This window comes from Carcharodon carcharias, chromosome 15 (genome assembly GCF_017639515.1).
Source record: "Carcharodon carcharias isolate sCarCar2 chromosome 15, sCarCar2.pri, whole genome shotgun sequence".
Lineage (NCBI taxonomy): Eukaryota > Metazoa > Chordata > Chondrichthyes > Lamniformes > Lamnidae > Carcharodon > Carcharodon carcharias.
The window spans coordinates 96,474,176-96,500,361 of record NC_054481.1 but is presented as its reverse complement, the minus strand read 5'-3'; the positions used below and the strand labels follow the sequence as shown (position 1 = coordinate 96,500,361).

General features: G+C 41.6%; 1 protein-coding gene across 4 annotated transcripts in view; it reads left to right on the top strand.

Moving 5' to 3' along the window:
- mtor (mechanistic target of rapamycin kinase) overlaps window positions 1-26,186 on the top strand; it is a 367,630-nt gene that overhangs the window by 308,587 nt on the left and 32,857 nt on the right. For all 4 annotated transcript variants that reach the window (XM_041205820.1, XM_041205819.1, XM_041205818.1 and 1 more), the window contains 5 exons: window positions 9,359-9,476; window positions 17,132-17,329; window positions 20,174-20,274; window positions 24,033-24,129; window positions 25,900-25,998. In XM_041205820.1, coding sequence (XP_041061754.1) covers window positions 9,359-9,476; window positions 17,132-17,329; window positions 20,174-20,274; window positions 24,033-24,129; window positions 25,900-25,998 — 613 coding nt within the window. The remainder of the gene's footprint in view (window positions 1-9,358; window positions 9,477-17,131; window positions 17,330-20,173; window positions 20,275-24,032; window positions 24,130-25,899; window positions 25,999-26,186) is intronic.

Genomic DNA, 26,186 nt, shown 5'->3' with positions numbered 1-26,186 from the left:
AGCCTTCTAAAAGAGGCAAGAATGCTACCAAAAGAACCTAGCTCACAGTTAAACAACGGGAATATGATTCATAGTAAAGATTGCAGCAACTGCTGTTATATTTGCTTGACAACTTTTTTGAATTGAAAATTGAATTTCTTGACAACTGTTCTGAACATCCTGGGGGTCACCATTGACCTGAAACTTAACTCGACTAGTCACATAAATACTGTGACGAGAAGAATTCAGAAGCTGGGAATTCTGCCGCGACCAACTCACTTCCTGATTCCTCAAAGCCTGTCCACCATCAACAAGTCACAAGTTAGGAGTGTGGTGTAATACTCTCCATTTGCCTGGATGAATGCAGCTCCAACAACATTCAAGAAACTCAGCAAACACCATCCAGAGCAAAGCAGCCCACTTCATCAGCATCCCATCCATCACCTTAAACATTCACTGCCTCCAATTCCAGGGCACAGTGGCAACAGTGTGTATTGACTGCAAGTTGCAATTCTAGCAACTCTCCGTGGTTCCTTCAACAGCACCTTCCAAACCTGTGACCCCTACCACCCAGAAGAAGAAGGGCAGCAGACTCATGGGAACACCACCGTCTGCAGTTTCCCTTCCAAGCCACACACCATCCTGCCTAGGAACTATATCGCCATTCTTCTTGTGGCTGGGTCCAAATCCTCAAACTTCCTCCCTAACGGCATTATAAGTGTACCTAGGAACAAGAAACAGAGGAGTTTGAATCAGGAGTCAGCCATTCGGCCATTTGAGCGTGTCTGATCTGGTTGTCGTCCCTACTCCACTTTCCTGTCTGCCTCCCATAACCCTTGATTCCCTTGCCTATCAAAAATCTATCTAACTCAGCCTTGAATAAATGTAATTCCCCCAGCCTCCACTCTTTCTGGGGAAGAGAATTCCACAGACTAACGACCCTCTGAGAAAAAGTTTCTCATCATCTCTGTCTTAAAAGGGAGACCCCTTATTCTTAAATTTTGTCCCTTAGTGCTAGTCCCCTCCACAAGAAGAAACATTCCCCCAGCATCCATCCTATCAAGTCCCCTCAGGATCTTATATGTTTCAATAAGATCACCTCTCATTCTTCTAAACTCCAGTGGGTATAGGCTTAACCTGTTCAACCTTTCCTCTTAAGATAAGCCCTTCATCCAAATGATGAGTCAAGTGAACCTTCTCTGATCCCCTTGTTGCACGATTCTATCCTATTTTTCAAATAACGAGACCAAAACTGTACATAGTACTCCAGACAGAGTACTGGAGATGGTAGGGGGATAGTGGTAATGTCACTGGACTAGTAATCCAGATGCCCAGGCTAATCCTCTGGGGGTGTGAGATCAAATCTATGGCAGCTGGTGGAACTTAAACTCAATGAACATAGTCTGGAATTAAAAACTAATCTCAGTAATGGTGACCATGAAACTATCATTGATTGTCATAAAAACCTACCTGGCTCACTGGTGCCCTTTAGTGAAGTAAATCTGTCATCTCTGACTTGGCCTACATTTGACTCCAGATGCTCAGCGATGTTGTTGACTCTTAACTGCCCTCTGAAATGGCCTAGCAAGCTACGCAGTTCAAGGGCAATTAGGGATAGGCAACGAATGCTGATCTTGCCAGCAACGCCCACATCCCATGAAAGATTTTTAAAAAGTGATGTCATCAAGGCCCTGTACAGCAGAACTTCACTTTTTCTATATTCCATTCCCCTTGCAGTAAACACCAATGTTCAATTTGCCTTCCTAATTACTGCACCTGCATATCAACTTTTTGTGATTCATGTGCACAATACTCAGATACCTCTGTCCTGTAACCTCTCTCTGCTTTTCTATTCTTCCTGCCAAAGTGGACAGGTTCACCTTTTCCCACATTATACTTCACCTGTCAAATTTTTCCCATTCACTTCACCTTTCTGTATCCCTTTGTAGACTCTTCACCTCCTCCTGACAACTTACTTTCCTACCTATCTTGATGTCGCCATCAAATTTAGCTGCCATACATTCGGCCCCTTCATCCAAACCATTGACGTAGATTGTAAATAGTTGAGGCCCCTAGCATCGATCTCTGTGGCAATCCACTCCTTACAGCTTGCCAACCCGAAAAAGACCCATTTATCCCTACTCTCTTCTTTCTGTTATGTCACGAAAGTATAAGAATTCTCATCATGTTATTGTGCATTATTGGAAGTAGGTTAATAGTAGAGTTTGGATAGTTTCTATGTGTGTGTGTGGGATTTAATTGAATTGGAGACAGCTGGTCTGGAGTCTTTGACTCATCAAAAGAAGTTAGGTTTGAAATGCTAAATACGTAAACATGGCAGAAGTTTTAGAATGTGAGGTGAGGAGAATTTGCATTTTTAGATAAATCAGGGTAGTAGGAATTTCAGAGAGATGGTAGGATGTTACACCTAGCCAGAGAAGCTAGGCAATTCCCTTTGTTAATAAATGTTTAATTTAGTTTTCTAAAAATCTCTGAAGCCATGGTAGACTTATCATTTCTGAATTCAGGCACACATCTTGAAATAAAATACAAATTGCAAAACCACGCGATCAAGTTTACCTCGTAGATTTGATCCGCCTGGTACATGTCATCTGCCACGTCATAACAGTTAGTTAATGAATCTTTTATCCATGCTCATATGTTACCCCCTACAGCATGTGCTCTTGATAAAGTTGCTGCCCTTGGTCTTCTTGGAATCTTGTAACTTTGATGTGAGACCTTATCAAATACCTTTTGGAAATCCAAGGGCACCACATCTACAAATTCTCTTTTATCCACCTTGCTTGTTACTTCCCCAGAGAGCTCTAAGAAATTAGTTAAACATGATTTCCCTTTCACAAAAACACATTGACTCTGTCTTATCTCACAGTAATTTTCTATGTATCCTGTTGTAACCTCCATTAATAATGGATTCTGGCAGTTTTCCTATGACAGATATTAGGTTTCTGTCTCACTCCTTTCTTGAATAAAGGTGTTACATTTGCTATTTTTCAATCTGCTGGGACACTTCCAGAATCAAAGCACTATTGAAAGATTATAACCAATGCACCTACTAACTCTGCTGCCACTTCTCTTAAGACCCAAGGATGTAGGCCACCTGGTCCTGGGGACTTGTCAGCCTTTAGGTTTAATAATTTTACCAGCACCTTTTCCCTAGTGATGGTGATTGTTTTAAGTTGATCCCTCCCTTTCATCTCTTGATTTTCAAGAATCTTTGGGAAGTTTTCTAAGTCTGCTAAGGTGCAGAAAGACACAAATTACCTGTTCAACGCCTCCGTCATTTCCTTGTTTTCCATTATCAATTTCCTAGACACGCTCTCTAGAGGACTAGTTACTCTTTTCCTATTTAAATACTTGTAGAAACTCATACTGTATGTTTTTATATTATGAGCTAGCTTTCTCTCATACTCTACTTTCTCTTTCTTTATTTGTTTTTTAGTTATTCTTTGCTGGTTCTTAAAATCTGATCAATCTTCTGACCTACCAGTAGTCTTTGCAGATTTATACAGGGCTTCTTTCAATTTGATACTATCTTTAATTTCCTTGTTTAACCATGGGTGATGCATCCTTCTCAGATAAGTCTTCGAGAGTTGTTAAATATTGCCTTAAAAATCTGCCACTGCATCTCTATTGTCCTACCTTTTAACCTAGTTTCCAGGTTCACTTAAGCTAGCTCTGCCTTCATACCCTTGTAATTACCTCTATTTAAGTTTAAAGCACTAGTCTTAGACCCATAATTCTCCCCTCCAAACTGAACCTGAAATTCTATCATGTTGTGACCCCGTCACCTAGAGGCTCCTTTACCGTGAGGTTATTGATTACTTCTGTCTCATTGCACATTACTAGGTCTAGAATAGCCTGAAATAAAAACAGAAAATGTTGGAAAACCTCAGCAGGTCTGACAGCATTGGAGAGAGAAACAGAGTAAACATTTCGAGTCTGTATGACCCTTCTTCAGAGCTAAAGAGTAGAAATGTAATTAAATTTATACTGTTTAAGGAGGGGTGGAGCCGGTGAAGCTGGATAGAGGGCCAGTGATCGGTGGGGGCTAAGGAAGATTGACAAAGATGTCATGGATAAAAAGACAAAAGGAGTGTTAATAGTAGTGGTAAGGGCTAAAGGAGGTGCTGATTGTGGCACAAAGGTAAGAAAGCAGAATGTGTTAATAGCAGAACAAGGGTAAGCACTCTGTGAAAGAGCAACATGGAACAAGTAACAGAATGGCCCTTTTGGGGTGGTGATTGGGGAAAAAGGATTGAAAAGGGGATAAAAGTGGGGGGATAAAACAATGGGTAAAAATGAAAATAAGTGAATAAAAAATAAAAATAAATTTTAAAAAAGGGGTGAAGATAGAGGAGAGAGTTCATGGTCTGAAGTTGTTTACCTTGTTACGTCTGGAAGGCTGTAAAGTGCCTAGTCGGAAGATGAGGTGCTGTTCCTCCAGTTTGCGTTGGGCTTCACTGGAACATTGCAGCAGGCCAAGGACGGACATATGGGCATGAGAGCAAGATGGTGCTTGAAATGGCGAGCGACAAGAAAGTCTGGGTCATGCTTGCAGACAGACCCAAAGATGTTCCACTAAGCGGTCACCCAGTCTGCATTTGGCCTCCCCAGTGTAGAGGAGACCGCATTGGGAGCAGCAAATGCAGTAAACCAAAGGAGGTGTAAGTGAAATGCTGCTTCACCTGAAAATGTTTCGGCCCTTGGACAATGAGAAGGTAGGAGGTATAGGGGCAGATATTGTACCTTCTGCAATTGCATGGGAAGGTGCCGTGGGAAGGGGATGAGGTTTGAGAGTGATGGAGAAGTGGATCCGGAGGGAACGGTCCCTACGGAATGCTGACAGGAGGGGTGAGGGGAAGATGTGTTTGGTGGTGTCATCATGCTGGAGCAGGAGGAAATGGCATAGGATGATCCTTTGAATGCAGAGGCTAGTGGGGTGAAAAATGAGGACAAGGGGTCCCTATCATGGTTCTGGGATGGAGGGGAAGGTGCGAGGGCAGAGGCGCGGGAGATGGATTGGACACGGACATCAACATCTGCAGTATTTTGCTTTTATCTAGAATAGGCTGGTTGGCTTTAGAATGTACTGCTCTGAGAAATTTTCATGAATGCAGTTTATGAACTCCTTTGTCAGGCTACCTTTGCCAACATGATCTGCTCGATATACGTGTCAATTTAAGTCACCTATGACTATTGCAATACTTTTCTTACACACCCCATTTATTTATTCCTGTATACTCTGAGCTACACTACACCCACAAGTGGCCTCTTAGCTTTCCTGTTTCTTATCTCTATCCAAACTCATTCTACCTCGTGCACTTTTGAGCTGAGGTCATCTCTCACTACTTACTAATGACACCCTTAATTAACAGAGCTACCTGCCACTTTGAAATGTCAAATACCCTTCAATATTCCAATCCTGGCCTTGGTCACCTTGCGTCCTACATCACATGGATTGCAGATGTTCAAAAAGTCACTCGCCACCGCCTTCTGAAGGGAAATTGGGGAAGGGCAATAAATACTGACCTTGCCTGACCACATCCCATGAATAAATATGAAATAGAAAGAAACCAAGGTGATACTTGGTCAAAAGCAAAGTCTACAAATGCTGAAAATCTGAAATAGAAACGGAATATGCTAGAAATACTCAGCAGGTCTAGTAGCATCTGTGGAGGGAGAAACAGATAATCTTTCGGGTCTTCAGTCTTTCATCAAAACTGGTAAAGTTGGAAATGCAATGGACTTTGAACAAGTGAAGGGGGTGGGGGGAGGGAAGAAGATCAAGGGGGAAATTCTGTGATTAAATGACAAAAGATTTGATGGTGCAAAGCTAAAGTGGCTGGTAATGGGGCAAGAAAAGAAACAAAAGTGTCTAGCGGTGGTGTGAGGGGCAGGATGTTGAATAGCTGCCATCTGAAAATAAAGTAAAGGAAGTGAGAGCAAAATGAGAGAGTAATACCCAACAATCAAAAGAAACAAAAACGAAAATGGGGGGCGCAGTTTACAATCAAAAATTGTTGAACTTAATGTTGAGTCCAGAAGGCTGTTAAGAAGTACAAGTAAATTGCTCTTTTACTGGAAAGAATAATTGGGGCCTTCGACAATGAGAAGGGAGGAAGTAAAAGGGCAAGTGTTGCATCACCTGTGTTTGCACAGAAAGATGCTGTAGGAAAGGATAAAGCAGTTTTGGGTCTGTGATCTTTTGTCAGAACTGAAACATTAACTCTGTTTCTCCCTCCACAGATGATGCTGACCTTCAGATTGTTTCTCAGCATTTTGTTTATATTTCAGATTTCCAGCAACTGCAGTATTTTTGCTTTTGTAATGACAGGCAGGTTATACGTAACCTTAGAAGGGTGAAAAATAGCATCAGTGCCACTGGCCATGTTATCAAATTCAAGAGGCATAAATTAAGATGAAGGAGATGCAGGTCTGTCCATCAATTTGACTGACAGGTTTGGACATGAACACAAATGAATCTTTGATAATTATTTCCAAGGAAGAAAGGTGCAGATCTATGTCTTTTGTTCTTAGCTTACTTAACTAAATACAGCTTAAAATAATAAAATGGTCTTATTAATTGCACTTCCTTTTTGGATCCAATTCATGAAGGCATGATCTCAACCAGTGGAAAGACACTGTGCTAAAGCTCATTGTCATTGAATTAAGCCTGTGGATTTCCAACTAACTGTCTAATATATGAAATTACATATAACTAACAGCTGAAAATGTATCCTGTGCCTTTGCATGTGGACCATTTCCAGGTACAGTACAATCATTTAATGAGTATGTTATTTCTTCTAAAACCATCTTCTTGAGAATGAAGACAATTTTAGAATTTCCTATGGTCCAGTGTAATCAAAAAAGGTAGCAGTTGAGTAATTCAGAATTTCCTGCCTTGTAAGCTGTTAGTTTTCAAAAATATAGCATAGGCTGTTAACTATCAAAACAATTGTCAAGATGCTGTTCTGACCTTAGTGTTACAGTATGTTTATTAAATTATCTCTGTGCTTCAAATCATTTCACTTTTTTCTGCTCACTAAAGGTAGTGACTCATGTTGGTGACAATTTCAGAAGCGCAGCTTGTTCTACATATCTTCATCTAAAAGGCCTTTTCCCTATGTAGCAGTCAGTGTCATCAGCATGTTCACAGTCCTCTCCATGCCAGACCTTCACATGTATGAATATCCTCGGGATCATTATTTTTTTATAATGAGAATTCCATCTTCCTTCTTTCCTCCTTACACTGGTTTTCCCTGTTACCAAGATAAAACTCCTGACCCTCTGCTCCTGTCTCTCTCCTCGCCCCCCACCCCCCCAACCCCCTGTGCTGGCTGTGATCAGTTAATGCATCACTTTAAACCTAGTATCTTTTTAGCTAGCATAGTTCAATGATGCACCTTCTGCTTTATTTTCTTGCTGAGCCATTGGGATGGAACTTGATAAAGCCTTTAATAACTTCTACTTTGCACAGTCAATAAATCCAAGGCAATGGTTGCAAGATATTCTTTAGGTCACAGTTGGAACATTGCTTGCCTCCAGAAACTTGTGCCCATCCAAAACTTTGCCCAAATACTACCCCATACTAAATTAACAGAACCAGCACATCCTGCTGAGTATACATTGTGCAGTATTTGGGTAAAGTGGGACAGAAACAGCACACACAGGATTTCCCTTTGAAAATAATTGTTAAAGCATTAATGTTTATTCATGAATCACTGTCAATCAAATTGACTTTCCTTTGAGCAAGTTTGCGTTCTGTGGAAACTGGATAACCTATATATCTGCATGTGCTGACTTTCACACATTTGACACATTACCCTTACGTCTGAATCCAAAGCAGGATACGTATTTGGAACCTATCAGATAAATTAGTAGATTAGGGGTGCTTAAAACAACTAGCTGCTAAATTGTGAAATTTGGAGTGTGAGAGGAATGAGTTCCATTGAGTTGAATATCTATTTTGCACTTTTTTTGTAAAAGTAGTTGTGATGGGGTTAAAGGGATATTCCAGGCAAGACTTAAAGTTGTATTTCCAAGTCTGCCGTATCGGCTATTTATTTTGCTTTGTAAAGAGAAATTTAGTTGATTGTTTTGTTATTTTAATTTTTAATAATCCAGTATCCATCCAGAAATATAGGATAGCATCTGCAATTTCTTCCAACCCTCCACTCATTTTGGGAATGTTTTGGCATTTCAAAGTAACAGACCACAATAAAACAGCATTGAATTCTGAGCTTAGCATTCTCTGACTTCAAGCGCATGACTGTGCTAAACTTTATAGCAACCACTTAACGTTGTAGTTGTGTTCCTGAAAAGTGCAACTTTAAATGAAACAATGTTAAGCAAATCAGATTTTCCCATTGCAATCAATCTAGAAACCGTAGTTAGGTTCTGCAGGACCTTTCTCATTGGAGGAAAAAAACATTAGAAGTATAAATACTGTACATTCTTAAATGTCTCCATCCATAAATTAAATAACCTTTAAAATACAATTTTAAAATATAAAAGAAATAGCGTATAAATATGAATAAATGTAAAAATAATTATCAGCCGTCTCGTTTTGGAGTGACCAAGCTCCATCTAGTGGCATAAATTGGTCAGTGCATTGAGCAGCCGCTGAAGACCCAGGTACAGTGGGAGCGGGGGTGGGTGGAGGGGGGGGAGGGAAGAGGAGCAAACTGACGAAGTCTCTGGTGTTGGCAACAGGCACTGGGGACTTTAAAGGTGAGAACTGAGGGTGGGAATGGGAGCCAGACAAGGAAGGACTTCAGGACTGAGGGTGGGAGCAAGAGTGAAGGCAGGAGTGGAGGGGACGTGGAGCCAGCTGAAGTCCCCGATAGTGGCAGTAAACATGGGGGACTTGGACTACAGTACTGTACAAGAATTTGGGGGGGGGGGGGAAGAGGAGCAATAGAAAAGATTCCCGGTTGGTGGTTTTCTGACCCCTATAGTGCAGGGAAAATGGCAGAAAATGCAATGTGCAGGCCACAGAACAGGAAGTCAGTGATAAATGGCGTTATAGTGAACATCATAATGTTAAGCCCCTGTCTCATACCTATTTTGTAAACGACATTATAACGAAACAAGGTTGGTAAGTCAATGTTAAGTGGGACTGGCTGTAATTTTGATCCTGTATTGTTAGAACTTTCAAAAATTCATGGTCTTTGTGGCATGGATTCCAGTTCTGAAAGTTCACGCAAAGAAGCGTTGATCTCCTAGCCATCAAGAAAGTGGGTACTAAGAGGGGCAGGAAGGTAGAAAAAAAATAGATTGCAGTTAGCCCTTAAAAAGAAACAAATTGTCACTCAAATTAATCGTTTCATCATAGTAAATGTCCAGTGTTTGTCTGCAGATGTTTTCTGAAGCTGGGTGAATGGCAGCTAAACCTTCAGGGAATCAACGAGAGCACCATTCCCAAGGTCCTTCAGTACTACAGTGCTGCAACAGAACACGACCGAAACTGGTACAAGGTAAGTTCAAAGCAAATCTAAAGCATTTGTTTTCTTAACCTTATTTTAATTCATAGAATCAAAGAATCGTTACAGCATAGATGGGAGGCCACTCAGCCCGTAATATCTGTATGGGTTCTCTGCAAGAGCAATTCACCTAATGCCACTCACCTGCCTTGGCCCTGGCCCTGCAGATTTTTCCTCTTAAGATAATGATCTAATTCTCCTTTGAAAACCACAATTGAATCTACCTCCACCACATTGTCAGGCAGTGCATTACAGATCCTAGCCACCAGTTGCATTAAATAGTTTTTCCTCATTTTAGTCTTTCGTAATTTGAATACCACTTGGCTACAAGTCTTATTTCCCTTTGCCCCTGAGTTAGGGAAGTAAAGAACTACCAGGTCTCCTGTTTCTAGTCTTTGCCAATGGGCCCCTGCAAGAAAGTGTAGACATGGGTGTCAGGTGAGGGCAGGAGCATTTTCTGCAGTCAAAAAGCTTTTGACTCTCATTGCCTAACTTAAGGTTTGGAGAGTGTCCACTTGGATGATATTGAGGTGGGCTGTGAGAATCTGTGGAACCATGCAAGGTGAGAGCATGATCATGAGAGGAGGAGAAAATTGAAGTTTGCTAAGCAAACTTCAGGGGAAGGCGATGGTGTAGTGGTATTGTTGCTGGACTAATAATCTAGAGACCCAGCGTTCGAATCGCGGCAGATGATGGAATTTGAAATCAATTTTAAAAACCTGCAATTAAAAGTCTAATGATGACCATAAAACCACTGTCGCTTGTTGTAAAAACCCATCTGGTTCACTAATGCTCTTTATGGAAGGAAATCTGCCGTCCTTACCTGGTCTGGCCTACATGTGACTCCAGACCCGCAGCAATGCAGTTGACTCTTAAATGCCCTTTGAAATGGCCTAGCAAGCCACTCAGTTGTATCAAAACAGGAATGAAACCCGACAGACCACCCAGCAGCGATCTAGGCACAGGAAACGACAATGACAAGTCCTCCTAACTAACATCTGGGGGCTAGTGCCAAAATTGAGAGAGCTGTCTCACAGACTAGTCAAGCAGCAGCCTGACATAGTCATCCTCCAGGAATCATATCTTATAGATAATGCACCAGACACCACCATCACCATCCCTTGCTTTGTCCTGCCCCACCGACAGGCAGGCCCAGCAGAGGTGGCAGCACAGTGGCATACAGTCAGGGAGTTGCCCTGGGAGTCCTCAACATCAACTCCGGACCCCATGAAGACTCATGGTGTCAGGTCAAACATGGGCTAGGAAACCTCCTGCTGATTATCATGTGCCGCCCTCCGTCAGCTGATGAATCAGTGCTCCTCCATGTTGAACATCACTTGGAGGGTGGCAAGGGCACAGAATGTACTCTGGGTGGGGGGCTTCAATATCCATCACCAAGAGTGGCCCGGTAGCACTATTACTGACCGAGCTGGCCAAGTCCTAAATGACATAGCTGCTCGACTGGGTCTGCAGCAGGTGGCGAGGGAACCAGCAAGAAGGAAAAACATACTTGACCTCATCCTTAACAAATTGCCTGCTGCAGATGCATCTGTCCATGACAGTATCGGTACGAGTGACCACTGCACAATCATTGTGGAGACGAAGTCCCGTGTTCACATTGAGGATACCTTCTGTCTGTTGTGTGGCACTACCACCATGTTAAATGGGATAGATTTCAAACCGATCTAGCAATTCAAAACTGGGCATCCATGAGGGCACTGTGGGCCATCAGCAGCAGCAGAATTGAACTCGAACACAATCTGTAACCTCATGGCCTGGCATATCCCCACTCTACCATTACCATCAAGCCAGGGGATCAACCCTGGTTCAATGAAGAGTGCAGGAGGGCATGCCATGAGCAGCACTAGGCATACCTAAAAATGAGGCATCAACCTGGTGAAACTGTAACACAAGACTACTTGTGTGCCAAATAGCATTAGCAGTATGTGATAGAACAGCTAAGCGATCCCACAACCAATGGATCAGATCTAAGCTCTGCAGTCCTGCCTCATCCATTGGTAAACGGTGTGGACAATTAACCAACTTACTGGAGGAGAAAGCTCCACAAATATCCCCGTCCTCAATAATGGGGGAGCCCAGCACATCACTGCAAAAGACAAGGCTGCAGCATTTGCTACAATCTTCAGCCAGAAGTGTCGATTGGATGATCCATCTCGGCCTCCTCCAGAGGTCCCCAGCATCACAGATGCCAGTCTTAAATCAATTTGATTCACTCTTCATGATATCAAGAAATGGCTGAAGGTACTGGATAGTGCAAAGGCTCTGGGCCTTTAGCCTATAGCCTAGGGGCTATATTCCGGCAATAGCACTGAAGAGGTGTGCTCTAGAACTTGCGGCACCCCTTGCCAAGCTGTTCCAGTACAGCTGCAACACTGGCATCTACCCGGTTATGTGGAAAATTGCCCAGACAGGTATGTCCTGTATTCAAAAAACAGGACAAATCCAACCCGACCAGTTAACGCTTCATCAGTAAAGTAATGGAAGGAGTCATCAACAGTGCTATTAAGCGGCACTTGCTTAGCAATAACCTGCTGACTGAGGCCCAGTTTGTGTTCCACCAGGGCGACTCAGCTCCTGACCTCATTACAGCCTTGGTTCAAACATGAACAAAAGAGCTGAACTCCCGAGGTGAGATGAGAGTGACTGCCCTTGATGTCAAGGCCACATTTGACTGAGTGTGGAATCAAGGAGTCCTAGCAAAACCGGAGTCAATGGGAATCGGAGGAGGGGAAGCTCTCCACTGGTTGGAATCATACCTAGCACAGAGGGAGATGCTTGTGATTGTTGGAAATCAGTCACCTCAGTTCCAGGACATCACTGCAGGATTTCCTCAGGGTAGTGTCCTCGGCCAAACCATCTTCAGCTGCTTCATCAGTGACCTTCCTTCCATCATAAGGTCAGAAGTGGGCATGTTCGCTGATGGATTGCACAATATTCAGCACCATTCACGGCTTCTCAGATACTGAAGCAGCCCATGCCTAAATGCATCAAGACCTGGACAATATCCAGGCTAGGGCTGACAAGTGGCAAGTAACATTCATGCCACACTGGTACCAGACAATGACCATATCCAACAAGGGAGAATCTAACCATCACCCCTTGACATTCAATGGCATTACCATTACTGAATCCCCCACTATTAAAATCCTGGGGATTACCATTAACCAGAAACTGAACTAGACTAGCCACATAAATAGTGTGGCTACAAGAGGGTCTTTTGGAAATCCAAATATATTACATATACTGGTTCCCCCTTATCTATCCTGCTTGTTATCTCCTCAAACAATTCTAATAAATTTGTCAGGCATGATTTCCCCCTCACGAAGTCATGCTGACTCTGCTTGATTATGTTATGCATTCCTAAATGCTCTGCTATTAAATCCTTTATAATAATTCCCAATGACAGATGCTAAGCTAACTGGCCTATAGTTACCTGGTTTTTGTTTCCCTCCCTTTTTGAATAAGGCCATTTACATTGGCAGTTTTCCAAACTTCTGGGGCTTTTTCAGAATCTTGGAAGATTATTACCAATACTCTACAATATCACTATCTCTGCAGCTACTTCCTTTAATATCCTTGAATGCAACCCATCAGGTCCAGGGGACTTATTGGCCTTTAGCCCCATCAGTTTCCCTAGTATTTTTTCTCTAGTGATAGTTATTGTATTTATTTCCTCTTTTTCCCCCCTCCAACAACCCCCCACCACCACCACATTTTTGCTCCTTGATTATTTAGTATTTTTGGAATGCCAATGATTATTTAGTATTTTTGGATTGTCTTCTCCCATGAAGACTGATGCAAAGTATTTATTCAACTCCTCTGCCATTTCCTGGTTCTCCATTATTATTTCCCAAGCCTCGTTCTCTAAGGGGCCTATGTTCACTTTATCCTCTCTCTTCCTTTTACATATTTAAAGAAGCTCTTACTGTCTGTTTTTATATTACTTGCTAGTTTATCCTCAAAGCTTATTTTCTCCTTCATTATCTTTTGGTCATCTTTTGTTGGTTTTAAAAACTTTCGCAATCTTCTGGCTTACCACTAATCTTTGCCACATTGTATGTTTTTTCTTTCAATTTGATACAATCCTTAATTTCCTTGGTTAACCATGGTTGGTTTATCCCATTCCTAGAATCCTCCTTCCTCACTGGGATATACCTTTGTTGTGAGTCATAAACTATTTTCTTAAACGTCTGCCATTGTTCACCAACCGTCTTTTCTGTTAAACTCCTTTGCCAGTCCACTCCAGCCAACTCTTCCCTCATTCCTTTATAATTACCCATGTTTAAGTTTAGCACAGTTGTTTCCAACCCAAGTTTCTCACTTCCAAACTGAATGCTAAATTCTACCATGTTATGGTCACTGTTTCCTAGGGGATCTTTTACTCTGAGATCATTTATTAAACCTGCCTCATTACACATTACCGGATCCAAAATAGCCTAAGCCCTGGTTGGATCCACAACATATTGTTCTAGGAAACTGTCCTGAATACACTCCATGAATTCTTCTCATGGCTACATTTACCAACTTGATTTTCCCAATCTACATGAAGATTGAAATCACCCATGATTAATGGACTGCATTTTTTACATGCCCTCATTATCTCTGATTTATTCTCTGTCCTACAGTATAGCTGCTGTTAGGGGGCCTATAGACTACTCCCACAAGTATCCTCTTCCCCTTGTTATTTCTTACCTCCACCCGTATGGATTCTACATCTTCCAATCCAAGATCATTTCTTGCTATGATACTTATTCCATCTCATAATAACAAAGCTATCCCACCAACCTTAACTTCCTGCTTGTAATTTGAAAAGTCACATACCCCTGAATATTTAGTTCCCAGCTTTGGTCTCCTTGTAACCATGTCTCCATAATGGCTAAAAGATCATATCCATTAACCTCTATCTGTGCCGTTGATTCATGTATTTTGTTCCAAATATTGCGTGCATTTAAGTAAAGAGGCATTAATTTTGCCATTTTTCCCCTTTGACCTTATTTGCTGCTTTTTTTTTTATGTTTGTACACTCTGTCCTTTCCTTTCACACTCTGGGTATCATTACCTAAATAGCTGCTCTGCAATGCTGCCATATCCTTTTGATTTGAAAGCCTACATATCCCCTCTCCAGACCCCTCCCCTCCTCTATTTAGCTTAAAGCCATCTCTACAGCCCTACATTTCTGATTTAACAATCAAAATCTTGTAAAAAGCTCTGATGTTTAAATCTTTGCACATTGTACACGTGTTAACTAGTCCACTATCTGCTGCTTTTTTTGAGTGCTGCTCCATTTCTTCTGTTGGCAACAATTCCAGTGACAAATCAAAAACAGTCATTCTTATCTAGTAGTCCTGCTGTCCTAATCTGGGATAGTTTATTGATGAGAAAAATTCCCTTCCCTTGAGCTTTTCCACATAGCTTCATTATCCATGTGCTAGTTGGGTTTATCCAGAATTCCTCAAGTATGATCACACAAAAGGCTTCTTAATAAAAAGCCCATGGTGTTGGGTGTAGTATATTAGCATGGATAGAGGATTGGCTAACTAATAGAAGATAGAGTTGGGATAAGGGGGGCATTTTCAGGATGGCAGCCTGTAACTAGTGGAGTGCCACAGGGATCAGTGCTGGGGCCGCAATTATTTACAATATATATTAATGACTTGGATGAAGGGAGTGATTGTACTTTCACCAAGTTTATAGATGGCACAAAAATAGGTGGGAAGGCAAGTGGTGAGGATGACACAAAATCTACAGAGGGATATAGACAGGTTAAATGATTGGGCAAAAACTTGGCAGATGGAATATAACGTGGGAAAATGTGAGATTATGCACTTGCTGAGGAAGAATAGAGGAGCTGAATATTGTTTAAATGGAGAAAGACTGCAGAAAGCTGCAGCACAGAGGGATTTGGGAGTCCCCGCGCATGAATCCCAAAAAGCTAACATACAAGTTCAGCAGGTAATAAGGAAGGCAAATGGAATGTTGCCCTTTATTTCAAAGGGAATGGAGTATAAAAATAGGGAAGTGTTGCTGAAACTATACAAGGCACTAGTTAGACCACACCTAGAATACTGTGAACAGTTTTAGTCGCCTTACCTAAGGAAAGATATACTAGCATCGGAGGCAGTCCAGAGAAGGTTCACTGGGTTGATCCTGGGTATGGAGGAATTTTTTGAGGAGAGGTTGAGTGGGTTGGGCCTGTACTCATTAGAGTTTAGAAGAATGAGAGGCGACCTTATTGAAACATATAAGATTCTTAGGGGGCTTGACAGGTGGACGCTGAGAGATTGTTTCCCCTTGTGGGAGAGTTTAGGGCCAGAGGGCATAATCTCAGAGTAAGGGGTCACCCACTTAAGACAGAGATGAGGAGGAATTTCTTCTTTCAGAGGGTAGTGAATCTGTGGAATTCTTTCCTGCAGAGGGCTGTTGAGGCTGTGTCGTTAAGTATGTTCAGGGCTGAGATAGACAGATTTTTAATCAACAAGGGAATCAAGGATGATGGGGAAAAGACAAGAAAGTGGAGCTGAGGATTATCAGATCAGCCATGATCTCGCTGAATGGCGGAGCAGACTCAATGGGCTGCATGGTCTACTTCTGCTCCTACACCTTATGGTCTTTAAAGCAGGTCAGAGGCTAAGAATCCTGTGGTGAGTAACTCACCTCCTGACTCCTGAAAGCCTGTCCACCATCTTACAAGGCACAATTCGGGAGTGTGATGGAATACACTCCACTTGCCTGCATGAGTGCAGCTCCCGCAACACTCAAAAAGCTTGACACCATCCAAGACGAAACAGCCCACTTGATTGGCACCACATCCACAAACATTCACTCCCTCCACCACCAGCGCACAGTAGCAGCAGTGTGTACCATCTATAAGATGCACTGCAGGAATTCACCAAGGCTCCTTTGACAGCACCTTCCAAACCCACCCGACCACTACCACCTAGAAGGACAAGGACAGCAGATAGATGGAAACACCATCAGCTGGAAGTTCCCCTCTTAGCCACAAGGTCACTTAATAAGATTAGAGATTAGGTGTTGGGGGTTGTATATTAGCATGGATAGAAGACTAACTAATAAAAGACAGAGTTGGGAAAAGGGGGGCATTTTCAGGATGGCGGATAAGGAGGGCATTTTCAGGATGGCAACCTGTAACTGGTGTAGTGCCACAGGGATCAGTGCTGGGGCCACAATTATTTACAATATATATTAATGACTTGGATGAAGGAAATGAATGTACTATCGCCAAGTTTGCAGATAACACAAGAATAGATGCAAAGGCAAGTGGTGAGGATGACACAAAGTCTACAGAGGGATATAGACGGGTTAAGTGAATGGGCAAAAACATGGCAGATGGAATATAAGGTGGGAAAGTGTGAGGTTATGCACTTTGGCAGGAAGAATAGAGGATGGGCCGAATGGCCAACTTCTGCGCCTAAGTCTTATGGTCTTAAGTCACTCACCATCCTGATTGGAAATATATCACCTTTCCTTTGCTGTTGCTAGGTCAAAATCCTGGATATTCTAAGTTACATATATATCAGGCCAGAAAGCACGTTAGTTCTAAAAATTCTACAGGAGCCATTGATTTAGTTTTGTATAAATTTAGAAGGTTTTTCCTGTTGTCTTCATAGGCATGGCACGCCTGGGCTGTGATGAATTTTGAGGCTGTCCTCCACTACAAACATCAGAATCAAGCTCGTGATGAGAAAAAGAAACTGAGGCACGCCAGCGGTGCCAGTGTGAACAGCGAAGCTAGTAACAGTGAGAGTGAAGGTGACAGCAATGAAAACAGCCCTGTACCATCACCAATTCAGAAAAAAGTTAATGAGGTAACATCTATTTCTTGATGTAAGGAAATTTCAACTTTAGCTTGTTCAAAATACTAAGCCCTGGGGTAACAGGGCATTGAACCTCCTCTATGACTGTAGGTATGATCTGTTAAGAAATAAACTTGGTGATTCTAGCCAAATTTCTAAGAAGAGAAATACATTTGGATGATGCTTTATCGCACCATCAAAGCAGTTCACCCAATGAGATTCTTTTTGAAGTGCAATGCTTGTTATGTAGGTAAATGCAGTCGCCTTCCTACATCAGAAATGCTGCACAAACAGCAATTAACTAAATGAGCTGTTAAACTGTTGCTGTGTTTTTAATGGTGGGGCTGAGGGAAGAATGTTGATTAAGACCATGGAAAGAGTTCTCAATATTTCTAAACAGTACCTGCGATCTTTAGTATCCATCTTGAAAAAGCAGACAGGACTTTGGTTTATCGTGTCTTCTGAATGACAAAACCTCTGATAATGAGTAATGCTTAACTGTGACACTAGATTAAAAACAGGAAATGCAGGAAATACTCAGTTGGTCAGGCAGAATCTGTGGAGCAAGAAAGAGAGTTAACATTTCAGGTCAATGGCCTTTCGTCAAAATTTTCACCAAGAGATCATTGACCTGAAAAATTAACTGAGAGAAACTCTCTCCATAGATTCTGTCAGACCTGTTTCCAGCATAAGCTGTTTTTATTTAAACTTTCCAGCATCCTCAATATTTTACATTGGAGTGCACGTTTTTATTCTAGCAAAAGTCCTGGTGAAATGATTCCATAGTTTTCAGCCAGCATGCTGATGAGAAAGTCTGCATCCCCTTGCAGGCTATTTTCAGTAAATATGACAGAATGTGAAGTCAGCCACTTCCACTGGTGGTCGTTACTTTGGAGTTAAGTCTGCTGCAGATCTGTAAACAGAACTTTAGTGATAAGGAAAGGGACAGAAGAAAATAGGATTTTAAAAAATCACTTGGACACTATACAAATAACACTTTCTCCCCTCCAGTGTTATGGACAGGAGAGACAGGCAAACTGAATTTCTTTCATCTCAGCAACTGTCCGTAAGCAGAAAGTGTTTTGAATTATTTTTAAAGTATGTTGTGGCCTGTTTTCCCAAACCCTCAGTTTGTGTGATCCAATTTTACTAATAACTTGCAGCAAACTCGCATTGTGGGCTCACAGACATTTACAGAAGGAGGCCATTCGGCCCATCGTGTCCATGCCAGTCAACAAAGATCTGACTGCATAATCCAATTTTCTAGTGCTTATCCCATAGCCCTGGAGGCTATGGCAGTGCAAGTGAATATCTAAATACTTCTTAAATGTTACGAGAGTTTCTGACATAACTACCCCTTCAGGCAATGAGTTCCAGACTCCCACCACCCTCTGAATGAAGAAATTCCTCCTCGCCTCCCCTCTTACACTTCTACCTCTAACCTTAAATCTGTGTCACCTGGTTATTGACCTTTCTACTAATGGAAAAAGTGCCTTCCTATCCACATTAGCTATGCCCCTAATAATCTTATATTTATCTATCAGGTCCCCCCTAAACCTTCGCTGCTTCAAGGAAAACAACCCCAGCCTATCCAATCTTTCTTCGTAGGTCAGACCCTCCAGCACATGCAGCATCTTGTTAAATCTCCTCTGCGCCCTCTCCAGTGCAATTAAATCCTTCCTATAATGTGGTGACCAGAACTTCACGCAGTACTGCAGTTGTGGCCTAACCAGCATTTCATACAGTTTATGATTAATTCAGAAGGTTAGTTTATTCACATTCAAAACTTAGGGAGGAGTGTTCATAACATCCCACTCCACTACACACACACAGTTAGGGGGAATAGAGAAAAAATAGTTTTACCACTATGGATAGTAACAGTACAAAAACCCCAGAAATGAATATTAGTTCACGTGATTATCAGAGTCCAGGGTCAGAGTCCAATGAGGAGTCTTTCACATGGGAGCTCGAGTTCAACTGGCTGAAGACCAGGGTTAGGGATCTCTTTACAGTTGGTGCTGATACCACAAGATGAAGTGAGTACACAGAAACTAGGTCAGTTCTGAAAGCAATGGTAGGAAATTTTCCAGCAGAGACAGGCTTCAAGAAGCAGGCTGTTGTTTTGCCTGGAGTTCTGCTTCTTGGTGATTCATTGGTTGGATGTTAAACAGCAGACTGAGGATTTCTTAGTTCTCAAAGGAATATAGAAATTTCAAAATGGTCACTCGAGTCATGTGACCTTCTTTCTCCACAATGATTTCAAAAGGAATGTTTATCCAGTGCCTGGAATTGGCTTTGATTTCAGGACTGATAATGTTTCAACCATTATCTTTTAAAAGAGTTACTATCTATATTGAGGGTCTTATGTCAGAAAGCCATTGTCTAGGCAGACCCTCTGACTCTGCTAGAGAGGTATGCTTAGCAAGATCCAAATGATGTCCATTGTCCTCTCGATGATCCCTTTTTGAAGTGAACATGGACAGCCCCAGATGTGAGATGAGTCTGTTAACAGCTCTGCAGGCATAATGAGTTTTGCTCTGCGAGTCCTCAGGTTTTGTGATTATAAATGCCCTTACAATTGGGTGTGAGACTCCACAATGACGAGAAGAGGGTTCTTTTGTTTTTGTAACTCCTGTTTGTCATGTGACTTATAGCAATCATCTTTTTAGTTCAGCAGAAAGACCATTTTAAAAAATAGCAAAAGAATTAAGTTTAATACATGCAGTTTGGATTTCTTTTCATGTCATGTTGACACAATGCTTGGGAGATATATATATATATATATATATATATACACACACACACCCCCATTAAGTTTGTCTTTATCATAACTATGTTCTGTGTATACCAATTTAGGAGCTGTCAAAGACATTGCTGCTGTACACAGTACCTGCTGTTCAGGGCTTCTTCCGCTCCATTGCCCTCTCAAGAGGAAACAACCTGCAGGACACCCTCAGGTAGGATTTAGTGGGAAACCTTGTGAATTGTTATGAGAAATTTCATTGTTAAAGTGCATGTATTGTCACATACTTTTCAAGCTAAACCCTTTACTTATCACGCTGGATAATAATATTCAGCTCCTGCAGCATTCTTTTTCTTTACCTAACCTTTTGACCAAACTACTCACTTCTTTGCATTGTTGAGAGTTGTTTGGGAAAACTGTCAGAAATATAGCTTAATTGAAAGGAGGAGTATTAGGTCTTCCTGACAGTCTTATCCAGACGAGATAGGCTTCAACTTTGATCTGTGCAAGGCAGACAGTCTCAAATTGATAGTGGAGACACTGCAACAGTCTCAGCATTTCTGGGTTAAGAAGACTAAAAACAAATAAAGCAAGTTTCTCTTGTTCTCCATTGAATGATCCTGCTGGACACCGAGTATGTGGAGTCATTTGGTGAGGACACAGACGGGCCTTTGGTTATGATCTGGTACTCATCTTCCCAACAGTTCAATAGCCTGCCATTCACTGACTGCCTGGGTTCATAAAATGGTCACATGAGCTGCTGTCCTGACAGAATTGCAGCAATAAGCATCACTACCTTCAAGAGAGGATAAGATTTACAATGTAGGCTTTCACCCAAGGGGAAAATGGACAAACAGACTCAACATTTTTATTTTTTATTTATATTCTTTCACGGGATGTGGGAATCATGGACAAGACCAGCATTTGTTTCCATTCCTAATTGCCCTCGAGAACAGTTAAGAGTCAACCAGAATTTTTGTGGACCCGGCATCTCATGTAGGATTTCCTTTCCTAAAGGGAATTAGTGATCCAGATGGATTTTTACAACAATTAAAGATGGTTTCATGGTCACCATTACGACTGCCTAGCTCTAAATTCCAGATTGAGTTAATTGAATTTAAATTCCACCAGCTGCTGTAGTGGGATTTGAACACGTGCCCAGAGTATTAGCCTGGCCCTCTGGATTACCAGCCCAGTGACATTACCCTTTGCCATCATCTGCCCCTTTGAAATGCACTAAGCAACACTTTGAAATGTCATTTGGCAGTACAGAATTTGGGTATTGCTGAAAAAAAGAGACATTTTGTCAAAGTTTTTTGCCTTGCACTCATCAGGACACTTCTCCTGATGAGTGCAAGACAAAAAGCTTTGACAAAATGTCTCTTTTCTTTTCAGCAATGCTTAGAAATGTGCACAGCTCTGTGTTGCAAGTAAGCCTACCAAGCCTATAATATATTTCTTTTTGAACACATTTACAATGTTGCTAGAATAAATGGCCACAGGAATCTTCATAATTTATTTACAATATCACTGCAAAGGGCAGCTAGAACTCTACTTTCCCCACAGGTGATTTGCCAATGCCTTGCAGTTGCTTCTTAAATCATTGGTAGAGAAATCATTCCAAGGTGTCAATTGTACCTTAACACTTTTCATCATATGTCAACTAGAGGATCTGACAGCGAACATAAAATCTGAGCAGGCCATTTACAAGAATTCTTAAAACTTCTTTTTAGTAGAATGATGTCTTTAAAAGTTGCCAAGAAGGTTAGAAAAGCAAACGGAAAATCTGAGCGTGATTATCATATTGTAAAACGACAGAAGGTGTTCTGACACCAGGTGCTTGTAAATTGCATGTTTGGATTAAGATAAAACCTGTTTCCGATTAGCATTGATTGAAAGTTGCAGAAAGAAGACTGGCTAATCAAACTGGCAAGCTAAAAATATCAAAGCGGGCCAGACTCAGGAATACACAAACACTACCTGTAGTAAATGCAGGCAATGGAGGATAAGAAATAGGAGCAGGATTAGGCTACAAGGCTCCTCGAGCTGCTCAGTTTAGGAGAACTAGACTTCCATGCTGGAGGGTCCATATATATTGAAGTTTTTGGCAGGTCCCTTAGTCTTTGACACTTCAATTTTCCACTATACAGATGTAGTTTAGAATGGCCACTCACTGTGTTTTTTGGTTTGTTAAATAAACTTAAAAGACAAGTTTGAATAATGAAAGTGTGACACCTAATGACTTCTCTTAATAGTTCAATTGAAAACAGTTAACCCATTTTCCAAACGTTACTAACTTAGAAGAACTTACAGCAAAATGTTGCTATGGTGAAATGTATTTTAAGCAAGCTTATTAAGGTACATGTTTTATTATTGTTCTAATTGAAAGGCTTTAAGTAAATTCCTTGAGCAAGAAAACGATCAAAAGAGCTTTTCATTCCTTCCAACTAATGTTACCCTGTAGCTAAGTAACTGAAGGTGCACAAAACCAGCTGAGGAAGGAAGTCATCTAGCCAGAAATTTATTTTTACATTCATTATAATTCACATAGTGGGTAAATGCATGTCATTTAATTCAAGTATATTTTCAAAATGAAAATTTCTCCACTGTCTTACTATAGCAGTGACATGAAATCACAGAATTTAACAGCTTAGAAGGCAGCGACTCAGTCTATCACACCTGTGCTGCTCTCTTTAACAGAACTAACTAACTACTCCAATTTCCCTGTTCTTTTAACTATAGACATTTTAAATTAAATATTTAACTATTTCCCTTTTATTGTGAATTGTGCTTCTACCTCTGTCCTGGAAAGTGTTCTTGTTTGTACTTTCAGTGATATTCTTAAATTTATACACCCACACCCCCACCCCCGCACCCTGCCCCGCTACTGACTTACTGACCAAGGAAAATAATTTTTCTATTTACCTTTCAAAACAAAAACCTTCACAATTTTGAAGACATCTTTCAGATTTTCTGTGAACTCTGGGTTTTAATGAAAAGAACCCCACATGAAGTGTGGTGCAGATACAGCTGTTCATATTATCAAACTGGTGGCATGAATGAAATAATACAGGATAACAGAAAAAATATGACATGTCAAAACTGTGGAACTCGAGACATGTTTGAGTTGGTATGCATGGTGGAAAAGTACTAACTTGCAAATTCTTACTACATTTTTGTGAGTTTGGTCTGTGGTTAGTTATTGTAACAATTTATTGCCTCCTTCTCAAAAATACCACCTAATGTCTTTCTGAATGACATTGTCAACAACATGAGGTAGTGTTTTGCACTGCAGCCCATACCCAACTGGGACTGGATTGCTATTATCCAAACTTATTTTACACAAGAATTTCACAGCCAGCAGGTAGAGGAGGTTTTCATCCTGTTTATCGGCGCTGGATTTAAAACTGAGATCCAAGAGTCATATACTGCTGCTGTACACCTCCCAGCACTTTTTTTAAAATTTATTCGTGGGTGTGGAAGGTGCTGTCGAAGTTAGATGAGTTGCTGCAGTGCATCTTGTAGATGGTACACACTGCCATTCACTGCGTCGGTGGTGGAGGGAGTGAAGTTTAAGGTGGTGGATGGGTGCCAAACAAGCGGGCTGCTTTGTCCTGGATGGTGTCCAGCTTCTTGAGTGATGTTGGAGCTGCAGAATTGGGGTTGTTCCATCACACTCCTGACTTGTGTCTTGTAGATGGTCAATAAACTTTGGGGAGTCAGGGGGTGAGTTACACTCTGCAGAATTCCTAGCCTCTGAGCTGCTCTTGTAGCCAAACTCTTTATGTGGCTGGTCCAGTTCAGTTTCTGGTCAATGATACCCCCCAGGATGTTGACTTTCAGCAGGACCAGATGACCCCATTGGCGGGGGTGCCAGGAAATCCTGCCCAATGTGTCACTTTTAATTGTTTCAAGTGGTAAGTTTAAAAAGTGAAGCAGTTCAGTTGTGATTAATACCTCTTGTTTTTATAGAGTTCTAACACTATGGTTCGATTATGGACACTGGCCTGACGTGAATGAAGCTCTGGTTGAGGGGATCAAAACTATTCAAATTGACACCTGGTTACAGGTACGTAAGCTCCTGACAATTCAGACATGGCATTAGTTATTTTTACTGCTTTATCAACCAGCAAGTACAAGTGTCAAAATAACAATGTTGTATTAGCGTGTGTGGTTCATGGTAATAAATTAAAATGTTATAAATGCACAGCAGATCGGCCAGCATCTGACAAAATGACAGCACTGGTGAAGAGTTCCCACTGAAATATTAACCTGTCATTCTTTCTGTCAAATGTTGAGGGACCAGCTAATCCAGCAGCTGAGTTTCCTCTGTATCTGCTGATGAATTGAATGTAGCTGAATTGTCATTTTGAGCTCTAATAATTATCTTTCATTTGTATTTCTGCGTGTGTGTGTAGAGCTATCATACAACTGCACAACCCAAAACCGGTAAAATAAAACAGTGCAGAACTTTGAGTGTCATTCTGAAATAAAAATGCTCTATAGTAACACTTGGGGCTGAATTTTACCAGGTTTTCCCGGTGTATTTTCCACCTCATCGTCTAAAAAATCAGTCAGGAGCCCGCTCCCAAAAATGCTGGCTTTCCCATAGCTCGGCGGGTTATTAATTGGTTCAAGGTGAGACTTCCACCCATCTGGTAGAAGCTTTGTAGTCCCAGCAACACCAGGTCAAGTGGTGGCCACTGCTGGATCTATAGCCAGACCCTGAAGGTTAAAGAGGCCGCATAGAAGATATGTCCAGGGTATCAGTGGGGCCTGGCTGACAGGCCCCAGCAAGGGTGGTGAGGGCCGGATTTGAGAGACTGGCAGGGTGAGTGGGTAACAGGGGCTGCCCGATGGGTACAGCCCCCCCCCCCCCCCCCCCCCCCCCCCCCCCCCCCTTGCCTTACACCAGCCTGCCCATTAAAACCTGTTGGGCAACCTGCTTGGCTTGAGCCTCCCTCTGCTGCAGGTAAAATAGTGGCGGAGGCCGGATGAGGCACTTGATTGGGCATTAATTGGGCACTGCACCACCCTTCGTAAAACAGGAGACAGGTCGGGGGTGAGTGTGAAGGCAGCAGGCAGGCTGCATTTTACCAGCACCTCGCCTGCCGTCAAACATCCTGCAGGGAAGCTTAAAATCCAGCCCATAATATGGGAAAGCCCTAATATGTCTTTTTTTAGGGGAGTTTTGTTTCTATATATCAATCTCCAGGTGAATATTTCTTTACGATTGTTGCGCAATTTTAATTACCTTATTCAATCTTTAAACTTTGACCATTAAGGAAGACAGTGATAATATTTCCTTGATGACCTAATGGACAAAGGCACCATCTGGTGTTGCATTATGTTCTATCAAACGTTCCACATTCAATCCTCTGTCTGTGCTGAATTAATTAAATTCTGCCCGAGTGTGATAATTACAACCTCAGCAGCCATGGGTTAGTGAGGGGGTAACATCAACCACTGTTTAATCATGATATATGCCCAATGAAACTTGCTGGAAAGTGCACAAGTTAATGTCGGGTGAGGATAGGAACTGATCTATGAGGTACTTCCTGGGACATGTGGACTGGTAACACTCTCTACCTCGCACATGAAGAAAAGCCAATTGGGCAAAGTATGGACAGCCCACCATGTTACCCATGGAGCTGTACCCCAGCAAGAGTCAGCTTCAGAAGAGAGAATTAAAATGGTGACAGGCATGGGGTTGTAGTTCAGTAGGGAAACATGTTTAACATGCATTAAATCTTTGTATCCTAAATTAAAGATGTTCATCTTGTCTGTAAACTGATTTTTGGAACAAAATGTTTCACTTCTATTGGGGAATTTTCTTCAGGTAATCCCTCAACTCATTGCAAGAATTGACACACCACGTGCCTTAGTGGGTCGACTTATTCACCAGCTCTTGACGGACATTGGTAGATACCATCCTCAGGTAACCAAAGCAACAGTTGTTTCTTTATCTTTCCAAACAATAATTACAAAGTTAATCTACCTATAAATTTATCTGAACATGACACTTAATCTGCCTGATAACAAATAATATTTAAGAAAATAATCTTTGTTAATGTTGTTTTTTACTTGGTGCACCTCACTGTGTCTTTGAAGTAGAACATCATTAGA